The 12,992-nt window shown below is 39.5% G+C and overlaps 1 protein-coding gene across 1 annotated transcript in view; it reads left to right on the top strand.

The window, feature by feature from the left end:
- The window catches only part of CAP2 (CAP, adenylate cyclase-associated protein, 2 (yeast)), a 57,098-nt gene that overhangs the window by 24,784 nt on the left and 19,322 nt on the right, over nucleotides 1-12,992 (top strand). The window contains exons 4-6 of the mRNA XM_010000944.1: nucleotides 10,448-10,591; nucleotides 10,830-10,915; nucleotides 12,649-12,754. Coding sequence (XP_009999246.1) covers nucleotides 10,448-10,591; nucleotides 10,830-10,915; nucleotides 12,649-12,754 — 336 coding nt within the window. The remainder of the gene's footprint in view (nucleotides 1-10,447; nucleotides 10,592-10,829; nucleotides 10,916-12,648; nucleotides 12,755-12,992) is intronic.

The following is a 12,992-nucleotide window of genomic DNA, read 5'->3' as shown; positions in this document are numbered from 1 at the left end:
TAGGCTTTTTATATCTCTGTCTCTGGGGGGGGGGGGGGAAATCCTATTGTAAAGCCGCATTGGTTAACCATTTTGAAAAGGCTGGTTATCAGCAGCTTACCCAGGGGAAGGGAAGAAGCAGGGGTCCTCCCCCATACACCCCAGAAGCTTATTAATGTGATGTCATCTGGGCTGTGGTTGTATTTATAGCCTAGAGCCACAGAGTCACTGTGGAATCCAAACAGGAAAGCTAATCATTAGTGTATCAGAATGCACAGAGCAGAGAAAAGCAAATGAAGATGACAGCATATCTATAAATGCAAGAGAAAAGAGAGTAATTCTGTCATTCAGCTGTCTAGACTGTTTGCTTTATAATGTAAAGCTGTGAATGAGCCAGCGAGTTGCGATTATGGCATAGTAGCTTTGTAGACATTCAGAGACAGCCGTGTGGAGACTGAGGGGATTTACTGAGTTCCTGTCATGTTGGGATGTCATACATGGTGCCTTTAAAAAAAAACAACAAAACAAAAACGAGGGAGGGGAAAATGCCCTGGAAAAATAAATTAGCTCAGCTCTTGCAGCTCACAAACTAGTGAATAAGGAATTCAAACAAAAAGAAAGCTCCTAGATGTACAATAATCCTTAAATGTTATTGTGCTTGGCAAAGAGAGAAATGTATATTGTACAAAAAGCAGTATTTTTTTCCCCTCTATAAAAATGTTCAAGCCCTAGCATTCATTTAGCTCTTAACTCCTGCTAAGAGTCTCTAGCAAACATTTTTGAACAGTTAAGTGTGTTGAAGTTGCTTTTGCAGAGTTTTGCTTCTTGTTAATAATGTTGATATTTTTTCATTTGGAATCGGTTGCAAGTGCACAGCCTTTATTATCTGTATATGTGAAAATAGGAGCTGAGAAGGTAATTCCAGCTGGCATACCAATCTAGCATCAACTGCAATAAATTACTTCACAGAGAGCATGTTCTGTTACTTTTTATGGTCATGTTCTATATTTGTATGTGCAGTGGAAGAGATCACATGACAAAGCCACCGGTTGATATTCTTGTTTGTGTATGTCCCAGCTAATAGCTGCTGGATACAGGCTCATTCAGCAAGATGGGATTCTTCAGTTCACCCCCTTATTAGAAATTATTTTCTGACACCAAACTTCAAATATTAAATAAAAAAACATCTATTATAAACTGTTTGCTATGTATTACATAGTACAGAGAAAGTGAAGAAGGGAAAATAAATTAGAATATTGCTATATTCTATGAGAAGTTGTTTACAAAGGTATTTGGAAACCATGCATTTACATGTTGCTTGGACAAGTCAAAAAATAGATTTTAACATAAACCTTCACAAAACATTACAAAATAGTTGGGATCTGTATTTTCTATTTCCCATAGTCAAAGCCAAATACAATTGTGACTGAAACATTATTATTATTTGTGGTTATTGGTAGTCCTGAGCAAGTTTAACTACTTAACCATTTTTAAAAAAACATATGATCATAAATACTAATGTACAAGGTAACTGCTTAAAGTCACTGCACTGAATTCCTTATGAATGGTAACTGACTGCCTTGTCTTTCTGAGTTGTTTCACTTCAGTTAGAGAGTTCTGACAGTTTTAAGAGTTGCTTTGAGGGCATGAACAATCTATTGATCCCAAACTGGGATTTAGTTAATGAGATACATTCTTCTGTGAATCAGTATAAACATATCTATGATGAGCATATTTGTGGTGAGAAGTACTACAAACAGATTTCAATGACAGATGCTGTTCAGACTAGAAATGATTATGTAATTTCCCATTTTATAAAATGCTGAGTTCATATGACTGCCAGAGCTCATGGATTTCATTACTAACCTTATCAGATAAGCATTCAAATTAAATACCTTGCTTAAATACCCAGATTCTACACACAGGTGGAAGGAGAGGGGTAGAAGAAAGTGAGAGTTTAAGGAGAGCTTTCCCTTTTTTTTCCTAGAAAAGGAAGGAAAAAACCCTGAAACCCAGGAAGCTCTATTTGCAGTTAGAGCCACGAGAATAAATCCTGAGGTTTTCACTTTATAGTCAGGCAAAAAATCTCTTGTAGGAGTAGAATAGTTGTGGCAATTTCTTTGAATAAAGGACTTAGTATCAGAATGTTTATATAGCAATCAAAGATGAACACCTACAGTTCTCTACTTTCTCTCAGTGTAGCACTGCTGATTTTTTAATCTCTTCTATTTTTAAAGTACTTTCATAACAGGACTCTTGGGACTTCTTATTCTGCATCCTAGAAGGATTTGTTTTCTTACGAACTTGACTGGCTTATGTCTTTCCATTTTCCACTACTCTTCCTCATACTTACTGGGATCACCCTTACTTGTTTTCCAAAAATATGAGAAGCAGGATACTCTTCACCTCATTAATTTATTACTTACTTATGCGAAGAAGCTTGAGCCAAGTTTTGCTGCCATTCTACTGAGCTTGTTGACTGCTGCAAACCTGCACCTCTGTATCTAGAAATAGCCTAAGGAAGAATTCAGTTCAGTCCTTTTAAGGTCCTCAGGTCCCAAACTTTCAGAAAGTGCCAAGAGTGACATGGACAGAGCCTGAGAGCCCTGAGCTCCAAAAGGAACCCCTTCCCCCTCCTGTTCTCTGAAATCTTGCCAAACTGTTGACATATTTCTGTTATCAGCAAGCCTACAACTGCATGCGACGTATGGTCACAGCCGCAGTGAGGGACCAAGTGACAGTTTTCAGTCACTAGCCTGCTGCCTTACAGTGTTCACAGGCTCATTTTTTTAAATAATTGTTACAAAATCTTACTCAGTTTCAGGTCCAGATATCCCTCTGACACCTGTTATCTCATAATTTTGTCTCAAGGGTGCTCAACTGCATTCGACTGCATTTAACTAGCCTCAGGCTCATTCAATTTTCTGATCATAGAATCACAGAGTCATTTATGTTGGAAAAGACCCTTAAGATCATCGAGTTCACCCATAAATTAACACTGCCAAGTCTGTCACTAAACTGTGTCCCTAAGTGCCATGTCTACACTAATCCCTCCAGGGACGGTGACTCAGCCACTTCCCTGGGCAGCCTGTTGTAATGCTTGATAACACTTTTAGTGAAAAAAATTCTTCCTAATATCAAATCTAAACGTCTCCTGGCACAACTTGAGGCCATGTCCTCGTGTTCTATCACTTGTAACCTGGGAAAAGAGACCAACACCCACCTTGCTACAACCTCCTTTCAGGTATTTGTAGAGAGCAGTAATGTCTCCCCTAAGCCTTCTTTTCTCCAGACTAAAGTTCTCTCAGCTGCTCCTTTTAAGACTTGCTCTCCAGACCCTTCACTGACTTAGTTGCTCTTTTTTGGATATGCTCCAGCACATCTATGTCTTTCTTGTTGTTAACTTCTGTAGGTATCCTTGTACCATCCCTCTTTCCTCACTTGTGGTTGCCGTAACTCCCAGGTCAATAACCCCTGCAGTGAAAAGGTGGATGCATTTGAGATTCAGATCTGCCCCAGGGGCAGTGCACTCAGCTGTAAGAACACCTAGAGACAGCTAGGGTTTTGGGGAATACAGAAGGGCATGATCAGTGCTGTGTCTCCCAGCCTGTACAAAAGAGAAACAGAGCCAGAGATGCATGTTATCCACACCTCTAGAGTGGCTCACATCAACACCACCAGGCACAGATTCTCCAGCAGTTCACGTTCTGTGCAAGAATCAGGCTCTAGTAAGCAAAGGCTCCTTGCACTTGTATACTTCATTACATCTATACTTGGTCTCTCTAACACTTGGTTGTTGTATCACCCTGTAAGGAAGACATTATGGAAGATATTACACTGTATCTGGTCTTGACTCCTCACCTGACATACCTGCTAAACAATTCTGTGGATCATACAAGCTCTTTCTGGAATTCTGCTGTGTCCTAAAATAATGGCTTAAAATTACCAGGCTAGTTTTCAGTCCCTGTACCAATGTTTATGTTGACTCTGCACCATATGAGGTCCTATTAAGGTCTGCTATAGGACACTCCCTTTCCCATTAAGTATCATACTTTTTATTTCTGCTAAACACAAATCCGAACAAGTGCACTCCTTTCTCTGTGCTACACAATTGTTTCCCAAGATTTCTGGACTGTGCATGATCTTCTTAAAGGGAAATACCTGGGGATACAGCTGACTGAAAAGCAGGGCTTTTTGGTTCACACGTTATGTAATTTTTCTCTGATTTTACTTTGGTCTAAATCAGACCACAACCAATGATTTCAAGTTCCAAAAGTTATGCAGACTCCAGGATTTCTTACTGAACTTGGCAGTCTTACAGCTTCTCTCTGGGGAGATGTCAGGTGAAACACATGAATGTCCAAGGCTGGAAGCCTGCATCATCTAACATACCTCTCCTGGGACATACCCCATGTGAAACTTAACTAGCCTTAGCAAAAGCTTGTCAGATCTCAGATGCTGTGAGCAAAACAATTGTGGCTCAACAGAACACCATTTTCTGACAGAATGTTGCTACCTGGAATGCCCTGGGCCCCACTAACATGGTCCATGATCACAGCAGCAGAGATCAAGGAGTAGTAAATCCAAAGGTTGCAAACAATTCACTTGCATAATTGTTCTTGTTTAGTATGTGTGGGATGTTGTCTGTGTGCCTAAAGCAGGAGGACCCTTCCTTGTTGAATGGAGAGCTGTAGTGGACAGGAAAACAATATATATTGTGCTCGAGTCTATTTAAAAACCAGCCAGGGTCCTGGCCAAATGCAGTGAGAGTGATTTCACACTGCTGTAAACTGATGCATGCCATTTGCATCAGGCTCTGGACTTCTCCACTGGTTAGAAGCTATTTGTCACTTTCCTTTCCATCAGCCCTCCCTCAGAGCTTACATTTCAAACAAACCCACAAGTGACCAAGCTAGTGTCATGCAACGTTATGGTTTGGTCTTCCCTTTTTCCCCCCACAAAATTGCTACAGCTAATATTGGCTGTTAGATTGAGAATTTATGTGCTATCTAAGAGGAACAAAAGCCAAATACCAATTAAGTCACTTTGGAAGCACACAAAAGTGTCTAAGCTTCTGTGCTGATGAAGCTGACCAGACATTTCTGCAGATTTGTCTCTCTGTGTCATAGTCCTGCTGTTGCACAGCAGTGAGTTAAAGTGGCAAAATCTGTACTACTGGCAAACCAATCAAACACTTGTTACACCACTATGTTGAAGATTTACAGCCTAAGATATAGAGACCAGAATAAATTAGTGTGTCTCTCTAGTTAGCTATGAGGAGACCTTTAAACCCTGAATATATCAGAATACTAGAGGGAACTGGAAATGCTTGCAGAGGAAGCCTTGGCTTAAGGTGCAGTAGGCTATATTGCAATTTTAAGAGTACAACTGTGGTACCAAATGTGTAACATTTTCTGCAAGGAGAGATGAAGATAGGCAGTTCTCAAAGAACAGTTTGGCAGCTACCAAAAAAACCACCTGGTAATATTTCACCATGGAAGTAATAATGAAAAGAAAAAAAAAAAAAAGAATCCAGATGGAGCACTGGGAAGCCCAAAGTTACCAACTACCTTAGATTCACCTCTGGGAAAAAAAAATAATCTGTATACTTAAAGAAAGATGTTATTCCTCAGCGTAATCTGAACACTGATTCCATTCAGATGATCGATACACAGCTACAACAAAAAAAGACAGATCCTTCATAAACCACATACACACACAAAAAAAGGAGTAACTTAAACCTAAAGTCTTCTTTACAGATTGTCCTTTACAAAATATAAAGTATGGGAAATTACAGTTAATTAAAAACTGTTTTAGTTCTAGAATCATAGCCAGTCATAGCAGAAATGCATCTCACTGGTAATCACTGAAGCTACCAGTGTCTCGTTCCTATAGACACAGGATGGGATTCTGCTCATCTTTTAGTGCAAAGGTAGGCATGCTGTGAAAGGTGTCTTTCTAGGGTTTCTTTAAATAGCAGCACCTCTAGAGTGCAGTCATCACATCTATTAATGTCTCCTAATATATAGTCTTCTATCATCTATTAATAGGTATAAAGAATTCCTCAGGGACATCTCTCTTTTCATTTACAATAGAGGGAATCAAGTCTAAGCTGAGAGCAGATGCTTACTTTTTAAATTGTTAGCACTGAGTGTGGCAGATGCTATCCATGACATCTTTTCATCCCCTGAAAGGATGAAATGTGGGATGGGACTGTACTAGGCTGTTTGCAGAGATAATGACTGTGTCGACATTAGTGTTTTAGTTCACAGTGGGACTATATTTTTCTTTCAGATCAGCCCCATTTACTAGGCTGTGATTCACGCAATAGAGAAGTCTTAGGGTGAACAAAATGGTTATCTTTCTCATGAAGATAAATGGAAGATGCACTCCCAGACAGCATCTAAACTGTGAATTACAGCTGGTCCAAAACTGTGCCCCCCCTCTGCCAAACATGTACAGTGTGAATGCCAGGTCCTCAGCACCAACTGTTTTGCTCTACAGAACTGTTCTTATCAGGCTACACTACTTGCCAACATTACAAAGGCAGCTGATTCAAATCAACTCTGTGTTTCAAACTTCCCCATGAAAAATACAGTGTAAATAAGATGGAGATTTTGAACTGACATTCTCCTGAATTAAATCCATGTCCCCAGTCTTGTTAAGTCCTTCTTGAGAGGGTATTGCAAAAATGTGAAGGAGAAGAAAGCCCGTTTGGTGGGGTCTCTTTGGAACACTGGTGTGCCAGCCCTTTCTATAAGGCTAGGCTGAGGCTCTTCAGTCTCTGAAGCCAAAGTCTAAGGCAGTTCTTGTTGCATGCTGTAACTTTTTTGGAGTGTTTTGGCTAATCACTTCAGTAGTCTTACTACTCTTGATTTTCTAATAGAATGATAGAATCATAGACTGCCAGGTTGGAAGGGATCATCTGGTCCAACCCTTCTAGGTACTACTATAGTTTACATGAGATGGCTCAGCACCCTGTCAAGCTGAGACTTAAAACTGCCTAATGTGGGGGAATCTACCACTTCCCTTGGGAGACTATTCCAATGTTTGACTGTCCTCATGGGGAAAAATTTACCTCTTGTGTCCAATCAGAATCTCCCCAAGAGCAACTTGTGCCCATTACCCCATGTCTTTTCCATAGAAGTCTAAGACATGGATCAAAGATGGCTGGTTGTTTAGATACTGAGACCATCTGGTTTTAATAATTATTTTTAAAGGACAAAGGCATATGGGGAATTAGTTTTGATATTTCTAAGTTGTGCCACTGTTGCATTTTTAAACATTTCAGCAAAACTGATATTATAATAGGAATGGTGTTTATACAAAGACTCTTAAATTTCTGTTAAACAACTGTGCTGTGTCTTAAATGACAAGAAATTTTATCTAGCACATGCCAAAGGCATGCTGAAGATTTTTCCAACAGCTCTGATTCATCTCCTTGAATTAATTTTTTCTTAGAGATATGGTGTAGACAATCATTTTATCAACAACCAGCTGTTTTAATATTCATTGCAATAAAGAGATTATTCTTCTAGAACCCTCAGCACAACTGTTTCTGCATTGTAGAGCCAAAGAAGACTTATTACTGCCAGAATTAATGAGCCTTTCTGTACCCGTATGGCATATACACTATAATTCATCTGCGGTTTAATCACTAACTAAAAATTCAGAACTGACTGCGGCGAGACAGGGCTCATTTAAGTGATTCCCTGCAGGCCTATATTCCATTATGTCCCACCTTTACACAGAAAGTTGGATCACAAGAAGTGTGCACAAACAGACACACACACGTTTGTCCAGCCAGCCAGCAAGCATTGTGGGACAGGACAAGCACACAGGGAAGGGAATGCAGGCTGTACTGCTGTCCCAGTACCTCTCACATGAAACAGGTCTGAGCCCTTTGTGGCTCTTCCTGGTGTCACCACAGTGCCAAGGGAATGATCACCTCAAACTACTTTCCTTAGCAATTTATGTTGCACCTTTAAAACTCCCACAAAGCACTTCTGTGAAATAAATCCACTAAATTTTTATTAACAGTACATTTTTTTACTGTGAGAGTGACAGAGCCCTGGAACAGGCTGCCCAGGGAGGTTGTGGAGTCTCCTTCACTGGAGACATTCAAAACCCACCTGGACACGTTCCTGTGTGATGTGCTCTGGGTGACCCTGCTCTGGCAGGGGGGGTGGACTAGATGATCTTTCAAGATCCCTTCCAACCCCTAAGATTCTATGATTCTATGATTCTATGATTCTGATTCTGTGAACAGTTGATTCACAGGCCTGGTTAAATCTGTGTTCTACAGGTTAGAAATTCTGTCTGTAGCAATGATAGAAAACCCTCACAAAAGTGGTTGGGAGTTTTTATTAGTAGGATTGGATGGTCCTATGGTACGATTCCAGAAAATGTTTGACCCTAATTTTGCCTTCTTATCTGTACATATCAAAGTGTCCTACAAAATAAAAGAGCTATATTAGCATAATTTCATATACAGGAAGTTGAAGGACAGAAAGGTAACACAGCTTTCCTGAAACCTGATGATAATTTGATGGGAGAGCTGCAAAGAGAACCCCATTTATGAACTCCCAACTTGTATGCCCTATCCACAGAAACGTGCTGCCTCCCAGTGCTGCCTAGATATACCAGACATCTGTGAAGCTGTATTTTTAGCCCTAATATTCTCTTTTGCTGGAACTGGGCCATGAAGATTCACAGTAAGCTAAGGACTGTAAATATCCCTTAGACTTTATGGGAGGAAAACTGGCATAATATCAAAGCAGAACAAGCACTTTCTTAAATTTCACTTTTGTTAACTACTGTCATACTTGAAAGATTTCCTTGCAATGTAAGAAAGAACCAACCAGCTGCAGCATGTTGTAAACAAGCAAAAATTAGAAAGAAAAATTTCTGCAGATTTTTATCATGTTATGGCAACAAAATCAGGTTTTAAGTACTACAAATCACAGAGGTTTCAGGGCTTTTTCAGCTTTAATAACTTATGCTGGTCATTAAGCCATCAACAAGAAATCTTTTCATCTCCCAGTAATTCTGTAAATATTTGTTTTCTCCCAATGCACTTTGTTGAAGGAGGAGACCAAATATCCCCATGCATTTCAGACGCATAGGCCTTTACATTACCACTAAAATTACATTACCACTGAGATATTAAGTCTACGTATTTGGATCAAAATTCTTTTTACAAGGCAGAACTTTTGTAATATTTTTGTCATATTTTTGGGAGTGTCTTTTCACCTGTGTTGATCCGTAGCAAATATGCTTAGTTTAAGATGACATAAAATTCTGTAAAGCTGAGGTCTTGGCGGAAGGGTGAAAGGAATTACATGGCAGATGACAGAGAACAAGTAGCACATATGCACACATCATCTTGTGTGTGTCGTGACAGCATTAGTCCTCAAGAATATGAGAATTAGTTGTCTCCAACAAGCACTTAACTCCATTAAACAAGAAGTCCTGAGAAAAGGTGAGGAAAAACACAGAGTTCTGTTACAGCCTGAGTGATTCAGAGTGAGGTGACAGGCAAAATCAGAAAGGTGCACTCTCTTTGGTGGGACATAGTATGGGTTCTGCAGGCCTGCTTTTACAATAACAAATGTGCTGCTTTCATAGAAACATTTTTATAGCTGCAAGGTACAGCAGTTGTTTTGCTTGTCAACTAAGGACTCCTTCTTGTCCCTCAGTGTGCTGTTTCTGAGTGGAAGAATTTTTGCCAGTAAGTTAGTGCTGTAAATCAGTTTTTCTGAGACACTGGGCCAGTGTGATTAGCATTCACTTTGCATGGGAAAGAGCTTGGATATCTTCTGCACTCATTCTGCTTTTCACTCCAGATACTATCCCTTCTGCTCAACAGTCATTCCCCTGGATACCATTGGTTTCTGATTAACACAGGAGAATTTCCCCAAACCATGGCTTGCAGGCAGTGTTTCCCATGAAATCTTCCCACATTACTTGCAGCCAAAGGAAATGAAAACATTATAATTTACCTATAGGGAAAGTTGAAATTGATATTGCCTTCATTGTATGACTTTCACAGTCTTGTTGCCAGCTACTAACCTAGCAAGTACTTGGTGTTTCTTATAGAAAGAACAACTTGGCTAATAATTTGAAAAACTCAAGCCAGTGTAAAGAGTCTCAAAAAGTCACAGAGATTATCAGATGAAAAGTACAAGCATTCTCCTAACTCTAAGCTGTGAGGTCCCAGTGGGTCTTAACCTGGGCAGCACGTAAAAAGTGTTGAGAAGTATTTTTGCTGCAATACATTAACACTAATACCTGCACATTTTGCCACTGCAACCAGAGGAGGGTAATTAAATTAAATTAATGTAGAAAATATCCTGAGCATTTTTTTTAACTGTTAAATCAATGGGCAGGGAGGACAATGTTAAACCACAGGGTGTTTTTGGACCACCCATTGTAACAGCGATGTCATATTTTATTTTATTTTTTTCAGAATGAGGTGGCAATGCTTCTCAAGCCAATATCAGAGAAGATTCAGGAAATCCAGAACTTCAGAGAAAGGAACAGAGGAAGTGAAATGTTCAACCACCTCTCAGCTGTCAGTGAGAGCATACCAGCCCTTGGGTGGATAGCAGTGGTGAGTGACACACAGGATGGATGGTTGGGAGGGCTGGTCATTGTGCTTCTGGATGGCCTGGCCCAGGATAGTTTCAAATCTTGCAAAGCCCTGCAGTCTCATCTGCGTTATTCTTCTGTCTACTACAACTAGGAAGGTGTCTTGTAATATACCTAATGCATCAGGGAAAGTATCTGACTAATGTTTTACTTCCTTTCCCTTTCTGTTGTTTCCTGCTACCATGGGGTGATGGTCCTAGTCTCCTAAACCAGGCCCTTATGTCAAGGAGATGAATGATGCTGCTACCTTCTATACTAACAGGGTATTAAAGGACTACAAGCACAGGTATGTTGCCAAGCCCCAGTATCTACTAGCCGGAGAACAGAGCATTAAACATACCAGTAGGGTTCACAGTGCCATCACAGAAAGCATTTTGTAAACTAAAAAAGCATTTGATAACATCTGCTTTGCAGTAGTATACTTTCCTCTCCTCTTCTTTGACCTGCAGCATGTTGCAGTGAGCATGGCAGCAGCACTAGAAGAGCTGGTCTTCACTCTCTGCAAATTATAGGATTATGTTTTATTTTCCAGCATTCCAGCATCAGAGGCTTATATGCAAATGAAAATTTAAATATCAGCATGTGGCTGGCTAGCTGCTACGCATCCTTGCACTCATACTATTGCTGTTCTTGCTCTTCCCTGGAAAACGTGCATTTAGGTTGTAGATATATACAACTGAGCATCTAATTCTGTAGCTCCCAATTTTATTTTTTTTCTATACCACTGTGTTGTTCTTAAAGAACTCAAGGAATTCACAGAGATGTTCTATGAATGAGATCTGTGAGCTGACAAGAGAAAGAGAAAAAATACAGGTCCCTCCTATGTCCTCTTAAAAAGTCATGTGTAAATCCTGTTGGTTTGGTACTTTCAGAAGCCAGATTTTGACTTTTGATTTTTACATCCCCATGAAGAACAGTATTTATTACTGATTTTTTTATATTCAGTAAGGAAAAAGTTATATATAAGAAAACATTTTGTATATATTTCTATTTATTGTATATGTATAAATATATATAATGCTATATATAATATTTCATTATATATATTTTGTACTATTCCTGAAGCCTTAGTTTACCTACTGAAGGTAGTATCTACTGGGGTAACTGAAGATTTTTACAATATGTCATTAGTTCTTGTTCTGGAGAAGAAGATGTATCACAGAAGGATATAAATGGGTGCATTATTTAGGTATTTAATTCTTCCCCTAATAAGGAATTATTTTCCTGTTTTTCACTGAATCAGATCACAGTATTTTCCACAGTAGTGGAAGGCTCTCCCTTGACTTCAGCAGGCTTTGGGTTAAACCTGTTGATCCAGATCCTTAGAAGTATTAAGCATCCAACTCCAAAGGAAATAAATAGGAGGTAGACACCCAAATCTTTGTAAGCATCCATAGCCATCACTAGTCAGTAATAATTATTCATAACCAAGGACTCCATTTTACAAGCAGCTTGTCTCTCTACATGTTTCTTGTTTTCACTTACTGTCCCACTGGAAGACTGAGCCTTCCAAATAATGATTCCAGAGCCAGCTTGTGACTTGTATTTGAAAAATTCTTCAAGTATAAATATTTTAGTCTGATTACTATAACATGAAGCAGTATTACCCTGGCTACATTTGAACTTGGAATGTCAAATATCTACAGAACTCATGGATATTTAATTTTCTAAAATTCAGCAGCATGAAACTGAGTCTGGGTAGCTGCTGCACAGCTCCATGTTCTTTCAGTGCTTCTTCAGTTGACTTTAAGCCTGAACGGGATGATGACACACCCTTCCAGTAGGAAACACTCTGTGCTGGGGGCATCCTTTGCCCTTCTGTGTCCTCTGGAAGGATCTCAAAGCTTTCCAGTGTAGTAGGCCTCAGTATTTTCAGTACTGGGCTGGCTGGCTGCCATCTAACTGATTTATCCGTAGCTTTAAGGCAGACATTGGGATTTACCTGTTTTAAGCAAGAGCACCTATGCTTTCTGTTTTTAAGTGCATTCACACATGTAAATATTGTCTCTATTTTTATAGTGACACACGCCATGTTGATTGGGTGAAGTCATATCTGAACATTTGGTCTGAGCTTCAAGCTTATATCAAAGAGCATCATACCACAGGTCTCACCTGGAGTAAAACTGTAAGTACTCTTTCCTTCCTTGTGAAGAACCATAAAATGCCAGTAATTAATTTGACTTTTAATGCAGATCATTAGCTCAGGAAAAAAAAAAAAAAAATGTAGGTCGGGAACAGAATTCATGATCCATGGACTTCCCAACCAAGCCAATAGAAGTTTGAAAGACAGGTGGAGAAGATGTGTCAGGCCACCGTGGTACAGGTTTGGAGGAAGAGGGAAGGGTTATCTGGGATTATTATAG

Source organism: Chaetura pelagica, unplaced genomic scaffold (genome assembly GCF_000747805.2).
Source record: "Chaetura pelagica isolate M959 unplaced genomic scaffold, ChaPel_1.0 scaffold104, whole genome shotgun sequence".
NCBI classification, from domain to species: Eukaryota; Metazoa; Chordata; class Aves; order Apodiformes; family Apodidae; genus Chaetura; species Chaetura pelagica.
Note: the sequence above shows the minus strand (reverse complement) of the source record. Positions and strands in the feature narration are given on the sequence as shown.